This window comes from Erithacus rubecula (assembly GCF_903797595.1).
Source record: "Erithacus rubecula genome assembly, chromosome: 2".
In the NCBI taxonomy this organism is placed as follows: Eukaryota; Metazoa; Chordata; class Aves; order Passeriformes; family Muscicapidae; genus Erithacus; species Erithacus rubecula.
The window spans coordinates 41,402,961-41,414,080 of record NC_136685.1 but is presented as its reverse complement, the minus strand read 5'-3'; the positions used below and the strand labels follow the sequence as shown (position 1 = coordinate 41,414,080).

The 11,120-nt window shown below is 39.2% G+C and overlaps 1 protein-coding gene across 5 annotated transcripts in view; it reads left to right on the top strand.

Annotated features, from left to right (window-relative positions):
- The first annotated feature begins 3,090 nt into the window (after nucleotides 1-3,090).
- The window catches only part of HACE1 (HECT domain and ankyrin repeat containing E3 ubiquitin protein ligase 1), a 49,043-nt gene continuing 41,013 nt past the window's right edge, over nucleotides 3,091-11,120 (top strand). For 2 of the 5 annotated variants that reach the window (XM_079326175.1, XM_079326174.1), the window contains exons 1-4: nucleotides 3,091-3,276; nucleotides 7,693-7,747; nucleotides 8,670-8,759; nucleotides 9,982-10,086. In XM_079326175.1, coding sequence (XP_079182301.1) covers nucleotides 3,201-3,276; nucleotides 7,693-7,747; nucleotides 8,670-8,759; nucleotides 9,982-10,086 — 326 coding nt within the window. In that variant the 5' untranslated portion in view covers nucleotides 3,091-3,200. Of the gene's footprint in view, nucleotides 3,277-3,729; nucleotides 3,842-7,692; nucleotides 7,748-8,669; nucleotides 8,828-9,981; nucleotides 10,087-11,120 lie in introns of those variants that run through there. The other 3 variants (XM_079326177.1, XM_079326178.1, XM_079326176.1) reach the window with 3 other exon arrangements.

The following is an 11,120-nucleotide window of genomic DNA, read 5'->3' as shown; positions in this document are numbered from 1 at the left end:
TGACCACTAAGATCATGTCACCCCTAGCTGGATTGCTTTCTGGCTTCCATTGGATTTTCCTTCCTTGAAGTTTCATACAGTCATCAACTAAAGCAGTTGTTGAACATTGTAGACTTCTTCCTGCTGTAGTGGAAAGAATAAGGCTACAAAGCTGCAAATACCCATCCATGTCCTATGTGTTTGGGAATGTTTTGGCAAGTAGAATGAGTTTGTACAAGAAAACCTGAAATAGGGTCCAAAATGGAGGGAGAGAAAGCAGGAACATTTGGAGTGATGTCGTTTGTCCTCCCAAGTCATTGCTGCATGTGTTGGAGCCCTGCTTTCCTTGACATGACTGAACACCTGCCTGCCCACAGGAAATTGTGAACAGACTCTTTGTTTTGTTTTGCTTGTGTGTGCAGATTTTGTTTCACCTTTTAAATTGTCTCAACACATGAGTTTTCTCACTTTTACCCTTCCTATTCCCTTCTCCATCCCACTGGGAGGCAGTAAATGAGCAGCTGGGAGGGGCTGAGCTGCTGGCTGTGGCTAAACCACAACAAAGACCCCAGGAGACAGAGAGTAGAAGAACCTGTATTTAGGTCAAGGAAGACCTTGTGTTTAGGTTTGGGAGACTGTGTAGCTTATTGCTGTAGAAATGAGTCAGTTAGTATGTATGCTCATTCCCTTCATTCCTGGGCAGTTTGTGATAGTATGGAAGATAATAACCACCAAGATTTTATCCATTCTCTTTCCCAAGAAGAACTAAGAAGAATTTAAACCACAATCAAGCAAGGCTGTATTGTATACAAGAACTTGCATTATCTCTTCACTGTCTACTAATAGCATTTCCTCCCTGCTGACTGCAGATCACAGTAAAACACTCAAAATTTAAAACGAAATTTACTAAAGATTTTGTACTGCTGTATCAATCCTTTAACTTTTGAGGATGTATCCTGAATATATTTTGTGTTTAACACTGAATTAGAAGTTAAATGCATTAAAAAATTAGAACATTTTGTGACTTATTTCATACTACTAATGTTATTGTTTCAGCCCATTATTTTGGTGCTTTTAAAGAATGCCACCAAATTTGTCTTGTGGCAGTGTTGCACTGAAGAATACTACTGTACTCTACACTAGTGAGAACATTTAGAAATTGTAATAAACTCTAATGTCAGTCCCTAGAAACTTGGAATAAAAGGAAACAGCTCTCTAAGGGCCTGTGCAGAGGGGAACCTGTGCTGCAGCAGATTTGCTGGCAGGAGTTGTGACCCTGTGGGGACCCACACTGGAGCAGCCTGTTGCTGAAGGTCTGCCCTCGTGGAAGGGACTCATGCTGGAGCAGCTCATGAAGAACTGTAGCCTGTGGAAGGGCTATATACTGGAGATGTTTGTGGAGGACTGACTTCTGTGGGAGTGACTACACACTGGAACAGAGGAAGAGTGTGATGTTCTCCCTCTGGGGAAGAAGGAAAAGAATAGCGAGTGTGTGATGAATTTACCACACCCCTGTCCCCTGTGCTGCTGGTGGGAGAAGGTGGAGAATTTAGGCATGAAGCTGAGGAAGAAGGAAGTTGTGGGGGAGAAAGTGTTTTTTTGAAATTTGTTTTTCGTTTCTCACAAGCCTACTCCGTTTTGATTGGTAATAAATTAAATTAATTTTCCCCCCAGGTCATATCTTCATTACATTCATTATTTTTCCACTTCTACTTTGTCCTCTACAGTGTTTCTTTTCCAGATAGCAGAATTCCAAGTCATTTCTCACTTACATGGAAGCCAATTCACAGGGTCTTTTGCAATAGAAGAAGGGATCATGGTTTTAAACTTAAGGAGGGTTGATTTAGAACAGATAAAAGAAAAAATATTTTTACAATCAGAGTAGTGAAACACTGGAACAGGTTGCCCAAAGACGTGGATGCCCCAAACCTGCAAATGTACAAGGTCAGGTTGGACAGTGCTTTGAGTGACCTGATCTAGTTGAAGATGTCCCTGTTCATTACAGAGGGGTTGGAATGGGTGACCTCTAAAAGCCTATTCCAATTTAAACTATCTCATGGATCTATGATTCTCGATGGTCCTTGTTGTCCTTCCTGAACCTTTTTCAAATCTTAGATAGCTTTTCTTCATTTTATCAAGGCAAAGTCATTGGAGCATTTTACAGAATGAAACAATAAAAGCATAACACAGAACCAGATCACAACAGATCCCCACAGAGTCCTATATACTTTCTTGCATTTGGATGTTGATCCTGAATAAAATCTTGTGGGAGTATGTTTTCTTTACATTCAATTTTTACATAGTTTTTTCAATCTAACTACACAGCGTTGTCATGCAGCCCATACTCCCCTGGTTTACCAAGATTGCATCAATACCTGAAGCATCATTAAAGCCAAATACCCAACACTGAATGCTCCTTGATGCTGGACAGCATGTACTATGAAATGAATTGACAGGCTCATGCTGGTAGTTGTTTCCTTGCACAAGGAAATACAGACTTGTTCCAAGTGTCTGTAGTTTTTGTGCTGGCACTAGAAGGACAATGAGGGTGAGGGGTTTGGAGCACGAGTCCTGTGGGGAGCAGAGAGGGATCTGGGGTGTTTATCCCGGAGAAATGGAGGCTCGGGGCTCGGGTTTATCACCGAAAGGAGGGTGGGGCGGTCTCTGCTCCCAGGCGAACAGCGCCAGGACGAGAGGACACACAGCGTTAGGCTGCACCGGGGGCTTAGGCTGGACATTAGGAACAAGTTCTTCGCAAAAAGGATGATGAGGCACTGGAATGGGCTGCCCAAGGAGTGGTGTTCGGTCACGGGTTGGTCTGGATTGTTTCAGATGTCTTTTCCAACCTGATCGATTCTCTGTTTCTGTCCCGCTCCAGGTGCCTTTGCAGCCCCATTTCCTTCCGTGGTTCCGGGGAAAGGAGCCTGCACGGTCACGATCATTTGGCAGGGGCGGCTTCAAGAGGCAGCACTTTTTTATTTTCCTTTGTAACAACAGACGTTTACAGCTCTATTTTCTACGAAGCTTGAAAACCGACCCGCACCACCCCTTTGGCTCCTCCGGGAGCAAAGCAAGCTGAGGGAGCGGGCCCCGCCCCCGGCCCCGCCCCGCGCGTGCGCGCAGCCTGCGGGTGCCGGCGGCCTGGGCCGCCCGCGCCGCGATGGGCTGAGGGCCGGCGGCGGCAGCGAGGTGTCCGCGGCTCCGGGCTGGGCGCTCCGAGGATGGAGAGAGCCATGGAGCAGCTCAACCGGCTGACGAGGTCCCTGCGCCGCGCCCGCACCGTGGAGCTTCCGGACGGTAGGAGCGGGGCCCTGGCGTAGCGGTCGGTCCCGGCGGCCTCCTCGCCCGGGCCGGCGGGATGAGCTGAGGCGGCTGGGGAGAGTGGGAGCGCGTTTCTCTCTCCGCTGCTGACGGGCTCCGTGTGTTTGTCGTGCTGACGGCGGCAGCGGTGTCTCCCCTGCCTTCCGCCGCGGGGCGCGGGGCGTCCGTGCCGGCCGGGACCCTGAGCCCGGGCCGGGGTGCCGGGCACCGGCCGTACTCGCTTTTACATCCTTCCTCCGCGATGACAGAGCAGTGATAACAAGTCTTTATAGTTTTTTTTATGTTTATTTTTGTTTTGATTTTTTGTTGTTTGTTTTGTAGTGGTGCTGAATTTTGTTTGAAAAGGTATTGTAAGTTACTGTCACCCGTCACAGCCCAATTTTTCTGGCTCTAAACCACGGCACATGGATGCTGGTCCCCCATGTCAGGATGGATTTGAAAACAGAGCTTCAGGCTCTTACGACAAGCTGTGTTCCAGCCAGGTCCAGTTTTTGGGAGGACTAACTGTAAAACTCTTGGATATTGCTTTGCATATCTTCTTGTGAGTCATATGCTGTCACTGTTCTTTCTTCACTGTTTACTTTTATGGATGAATCTTTGGCTGCCTGTCTGCCAGCTTTCATCTCCAGTGGTGGAGGAGGGGGAATAATATTCTGTTTTCTCTGTCTGGGCTTCCTGATGTCCTCCTGTACTGTCCTACTACACCCTTCACTTTTTCCATTTTTATTATGTCACAGTTCCAGTGTCTTCCAGTGCAGTTGCTCATAAATTTCATTTGACAGGCAAGTTTCAGGCAGATTTCCCTGCTGCTTGTAAGTCTTTGACTGGCAGCAGTGAAAATTGGCATAATTCTATTAATTTAAGCTTAGACTTTCAGAAATAATGGAGTAGCACCAGTTTAACTAACTGAAGATGGTAATATGAATAATGCTTTGCACAGCCTGTGTCAGTTGGAGCTGCTTTAAATTCACTCCGGGACTAATGTAGGGAAATCAGTTCTGAATTTCTGTCTGTGAATGTCTGTTTTCTTCACATCTTGGGCATTTTTCTTACTCTTCAGATATGTGGAATGGCAGTGCAAGTGCAAGCCTGGAGACCTTTGAAACAAATATTTCTATCACCTTGTAGTGCAAGTGCAAGCCCTGAGACCTTTGGAACAAGTACTTCTATCACTCTGTAGTGCAGAAGGAATGGGAGTTCTTGCATTTCCTAGGAATTGCATGAAACGAATCAGTGGGACTGATATAAGATAAATGAGTTTTAACACTGAAGTCTCAAATTATATTCCAAGAAGGTCTCCTTTCAATGGCTATCCATCTCTGGGTGCATCTTAACTCATTAGGTATCCTCTTTCTTGACCTTGGTGTTTCTTAGGTTCATGCAGGTCTGTCCAAACTGTTCTTGAGGAGCTGGTTTGGCTTGTAGCATGTTGTTCCAAACATGTGCTGACAGGATCAGCTTGGAATATTCCACCCTGGTCTAGGATAATATGTAGTTTGGTGGCTTCTTTGCTGTGTCTGGCCTCTTGAATTATGATTCCCCCCCATCTCCTTTCCCCATCACATTTGAATAACTTTAATTTGACATTTAATTTGAAAGGTATGTAGTTTACCCCTCCATCCTTAAAGTGAGAGTCACAGGAAATGGACATGTATGTTTGAATTTACTTAGCCTGAAGAAGGCAATAAATCCAGGTATTGAACTTCCATTTTATGTGCCATAGCCATTAAGATATTATGTGGGCAGTGTTGACACTTCTTTAAGATTGTGATCTCTGCTAACTTCAGGACAGTCTCTCTGAGGAAACAAAGTAGTAAGGGCAGGATTCTAAATGATGAATTTCAAGTGTTTTTTTTTTAAAGCAAGTCGTAACACCTGAGTCCAGTGCCAGTGAATGCCATGAGCTTGCAAGTAGAACTTTTTTTTTTTTAATCACTCTCCCAAAGTATCCTTCAGCAGTTGTTTTCTGGACACTTGAAAGCTTGACACAATTTTCTTGATGCTGCTGTTAAGGCTCAGTGCCTGAAAACTAGGTCTTGCTGCTAACACTGCATTTGATGTTCCTTTTTTTTGTCTTTGTATAATCAAGATTTGAAATGCAAACAAGTTAGATAGCAAATAAATTTGGTGAGTCCATGAGGTGTATAATGCTTTTTCTCTACCTGCTGTCATTTAGTTTATGTCAAGTTTATTGGAGTTTTTTAAATCACTAGAGAAAATGATCACATAAGATAGGCATAATAGCTCCTTGGTCCTGCACCCTTTTAGTTAATTCTATACAGAACAACTCTGGGAAAATCTGCATGTGCTCCACAGTGTGGTTTCTGTTAATAAAATACCAAAAGGTATAGTTTTGTAACTGTACCATAAAATCCATTCCAAATTATGGCCCAGCTACACTCATATTTGACTGTTGTCTTTTTCTGGATCACTATACTTGCAATATAGTTAAACTTAATTAGAATCAGTATTAAGCATTTCAGTTAAGCATGCTGATTTATTTAAAAGCTTTTGACACCTCTTTTTTTGGTGTCTTGCATAGGGTCTGATTTTGGAAATATATAAGGATACCATGTTTACATTTAGTTGATGTTCTTAATTTTTTTTTTTTTTTATTCCAAAAGTTTTGCCTTGCTGCCTAGAGCTCTGTGAAATGGAGCTCAAGATTTTTTTCTTTTTTTTTTTAGGTTTGTGTATACTGGGAGCTAATAATGGATAGATTTAAAACAAGTGCTCAAGTATTTTTCTCAATTGATATTTATTTAGCATCTATGTAATTTTATTTCAGGGCTCTTTCTGTGTCCCCTCCCTCCCAGTTTGTTCTTTGCACAGCAGTCAAATTCTAGGGGTGTGTATTGGAGGTGGAGTTATCTGATGCTCACAGGACTCTGTCATAAGCAATAATTTGTAGAGAGTTCAAACTTGACCTTGGTGATTGTTGGTGACTCTCTGCAATGTTTGGTTATCATTTGGTGTTTTGAGAGGCTTGTGTCTCTTGCACCATGTGTTTACTATAAACAATGTTGATTTTTTAAAAAATTTGTTTAAAAAATTTTATAGCTGGCAAAATGTGATTTGAATTTGACTTCTCTCTGTTCAGTGTTCAAAGACAATAATAGATTAGCATTGCTTCTTTCTTTTGTTAGCTAGGGACACACAACTTCAAACAGCTGATAGCAGCAGTAATCTTGGAGCACTGTAGAACCACAATAACAACAAATAGCACAGCTGCAGCATGATAGTTTCTTGGATTCCACTTCATAATTCTGAAGAATCTTTATTTAATCTTCAGTTAATGTCACTTTGCTGACTTAGTGGAAGTAGTGAATGTGTAGAGGCATGGTATGTAAAAGACACGAAATGCTATGCTTGTTTGGGACTGTTTTAATTCTTCCTATTCTGATTGCTTTGTGACTTTGGATCAGTGAAGGTGATGAGGAAAAACTTGAAAATACAGATTTTGTGAGAACAATCCTGTATTTGCATATCCTGAAACCATATACCTGAGTTCTCAGAAAGCATGTCATAAGTTGATATCCATATGAACAATCTGTGAAAATTGTACTCTCAAAAATGGATAACTTGTTGAAGGGAAAATTGATAGTAATTGTCTGTAATAAAATAAAAATTATTGCACATTAATATTATTTATAATTGTTATATGTTAAAATATTTTAGGTTTTGTCAAGTTAATCTTCTAAAAATAGTATTAAGTGACCAAACAGGCTCATCACACCCATGCATGTGCAGGCATTTGCAGCAGAAGTGATGACAGAGAATGTATGGCTGAATGTCAGTGTGTTCCCACCACTGATGGGGTTTTCTGTGTTCTGGCCTTTCTTCATTACCTTCAAATGTGAAATAAAAAATTGATTAGAGATTAAAAATTAGAATGAAGCTTACCTCACTCAGGTATTCAAGTATAGAGACAAGATGGGATGGTTATGAAGTAATTTAAAGAAGTCAATGCTACAGAATCATAGTTTCAGGACTATGGAAGTCATCTTGAAAGACAGGAAACTTCCTTCTTTTTAAAATTAAATTGTTAAGTATTTTTGTTTTATTTGGGTTTTTAAAATGCACATTTCTTTAAAACTTCGATTTAATTAACAGAATTTTCAATTCAAAGAAATTGATGCTCCACTGAAAATTCTGTAATTTTACTTAGTAAAAGAAGCCACATTGAGATTTCATGTATTACAATTCTGTTTTCTCATTTATCTAAGTATGATGACTTTTTCTTATAATGAAACTTTGTGTGTATAGAATCTGTGTAAAAAGAATAATCTATTGAACAGTGGACACTTGGAAAGGTTAATAAGTGTTGCTAGATACATTTATTTTATGTAAAAGAGGTCTTTATGGTAATGGAGTAATTTAATTTCTTCCCAGATAATGAAACTGCTGTCTATACACTGATGCCAATGGTTATGGCTGACCAGCACAGGTGAGAGCATCTTTAAATTACCTTTTTTTTTTTTTGTGTTTTGTTTTTGTTCTTTTTAGTTTGGTTTTTTTTTTTTAGATCTGAGAAGCACAGCATGTTTACTGAAGTTGTAGCTCATAAAGTGCTCTCAGAAGTCCTGCTGCTGAACTGCTGAGTTATGTTCTAATTTGGAGTTAGTCATTGACTGTGTGCATCCCAGCATACTTTTCTTTTTCCTGTTGATTTATTCCATTTATGTTGATTTGTTCTCTTGAAGCACACAGGAAAATTTGTCCTCTGATAAGAACAAAAGTGTTATTTGGTAACTGTGTCTTAGCTCTGAGTGTGTATTTATGGATGACACAGAAGCTCTCAGTCTCATTAGACATCTCAGAAAGACATAGAATAAGAGTTGGCCAGTGAGATTGATACTTCTGAAATCCCTCAGATGAGCAGCTGTTTTTTTACTGAGTTGTCCTCAAAGTGCTTGGAATCTGGAGGCTTGTATCCTTCTACTTCATCATTATGATTTACATACTGATCTTCCCTCTGAATTTTGCCTGTGTTTGGGAAAACTTTTGGATATGTGATTGGGGTAATTTTGAGGGAGGAAAACAGGAATTTATGTTTTGTTTAAACCAAAGGTGTTGAAATGTTTGTTTTGCATATTTGTAAAGGAGTGATTTGGTTGTTTGGTCTAATTCTTACTAGTTTACATTTGAAACAGTTTCCCAGTGCCATAGTTCATTTTTTATGTACAGTAAGAAGTCGAAAGGTATTGTTAATCAGCAAATACTTAAAAACTGATTTCTTAGTAATCAGTTGAAGGGAAAAGAAATAGTGATTAAATAAGAAACAGAGTACTTGTGTACAACTTAGTGTAAACTTTGCTTGGATACTGTGAGTTATTTTTAAAATTAAAAAATTATTTTTCTATTTGAAGGTCTGTGTCAGAGCTACTGTCAAATTCAAAATTTGATGTGAATTATGCCTTTGGACGTGTGAAGAGAAGTTTGCTTCATATTGCAGCAAAGTAAGACTTACTTGAGTCCAGTCCAGAAGTTAACAATGAAAATGTTGCCACAAATCTAAGGCACCAATGTAAGCAGGAAAACTCTGTAGTGTCAGTTAACATTTTGTTTTCACACTTTTTGTGTCTTGTTTGTTCTTGGTAATGTACCTGCTTCATAAAGAGGACAGATTCTACACATGGTATCAAGTGGCTTTCCAAATTCCAGTGAAGGAGGTCTGGCTAGATACTTTTTTGCCTTTCTGTGAAATACCAGGTCTTTAAAAAACGCAGCCATGATGTCCATCCTGTATAGCTGGGTTACTCTTGCTTTTGTAGAGGTGGAGAACTCTCATTTGCAGGTGCTGATTGTTTTTGAGATATTCTAGAACAGTGGGAATCATTTGGATATTAGTTGGGAAGTAGTTGTTCCAAAATACTTGATGTGACCATAACTGAGGGGAATATAACTGGAGCACTCACTTCTAATAAGTTTTGTGTCCTGGATAGAGGGCTTAAGTACAAATTTTGATCTATATTATTTATTGTTTGTATAGCTCTTGAATGGGGATAACTATTTTATATGTAACTCCGCCCATAAACAGACAGTTTAACATCATATAAATAGAAATGAACCAGATAGTTCTTGACATGACCTTCCAGGAAACTAAACTGATGAATGAATGCTCTGTGTTTGGCTCCCTTTTAAATATCCTGAAAGTTCTTACATTTAAACTGTTAAAAAAAGGCAAAAAAAAAAAAAAAAAAAAAAAAAAGAAATAGTAGTAGTATTGCATATATACATAGCATTATTTGGTCACAAACATGGAAATTCCACCTTCTAAAAAAAACTTCTTGAAATAGCTGTTTCCCAATGATTTAATCTGAGAAGTACATATTACTTATATAAAATTTACTTAAGGAAGTACTTACAAAAATGCAAGCAAATTTTAGCATACACTTTAGAAGTATATTTGAAAATACACTGTATACTTACTGATTCAGAAGATACAAGAAGTTGTGTTACACACAGGTATTCTTTGCTATAAGTTATATTTGGTCACTTCTCACTGCATTAAGTGACTTTCCTTTGGCTTTGTGTAGCCTGAATTATGAGGTGTAAAACATTTTATATAAAGATGTTCTAGTGAGTGTAATCTATACATAATATTGCTGTTGTCTTCATGCCAATCCAGATTTGTAAATGTCCTTGTTACATTTTTTTCCTTTCTTATTTTCTTCTTAGCTGTGGATCAGTTGAATGCTTGGTTCTTTTACTAAAAAAAGGAGCTAATCCAAACTATCAGGACATCTCAGGATGTACTCCTCTCCATTTAGCAGCAAGGAATGGGTAAGTTTTTAAAATGCTTAAACTCTTAAAAAATTTTGTTCATAATGTGCTTGAACTGGCATGTTCCATAATATTTTTGCATAGTTCAAAAAAATCCTTTTGGTTTCACTTTTGAAAATAGAAGACATGGAGTTTAAAATCCTTACTTGGAGTATTCATAGAATAACTTTTTTATAAATAATAAGTCATGTCTGAAATACCAATTCCAGTGCCAGTCGTTTTAGTGCTTTCTGTTAATCTGGGGTATAATGATTCTTACAAGAGTAATTGAACAAAGCATACATTGACCTTCCAGTTAGCTGAGAAAGAAAAGGTTTTGGAGGGCTTGGAGGGGATCAGAGACTTCTGATTTTTCTGGGATAGTATCTCTAAGATAATTTTCCCTGTAAGGAAAGGAATACAAAGTTGGCCTGCACAGTGTTAGGGAGAGGGACGGAGAAAAAAGTCCAAATGAGCAAGCAAGTACCTTAAGATCCTACTTCTTGAATTGTGATATGTGAAAACATGCAGCTGTAAAGGTAATGTTGTCTTTTTCTTTTTAGAACATGTATGTGATAAAATAACTGAATTGTATCACAGCTGGTACTTCACCTGAAGAGGTGATAGTGTTTAGTGACTTCTGGGCATGTGTGAAGTTTGTTTGTAGGAGAGGAAAGAAGCTGCCAAGTGGTTTATGAAGAAGTGCAGAAATACACACAGGAGACAGTTATGTGGAAATGAGGTATAAGAAAGGTGTAAAAGGTGCCAAATAAAAAGGAAAAGCAAAACAAATTTACAAAGGTGAAGCACTTAGAGCATTAAAAAATGTTACAAAACATGAAATAGGAAATAATACCTCTACTTTTATTCAGACAGTACTTGTACTCACTGAAGATTTGCATAGTTTTACAGTGACTGTCTCATTAAGTAGTGATTTTGTGGTGTACTGTAAACATGTTCCCTGCCACATACAGGGGACAGTGAACTTCATGAGCTTCTATTAGCTGAACTCTGGCTTTTTGTCTTGAAATGGTAGTTCTTGCAGAGCTGAAGCT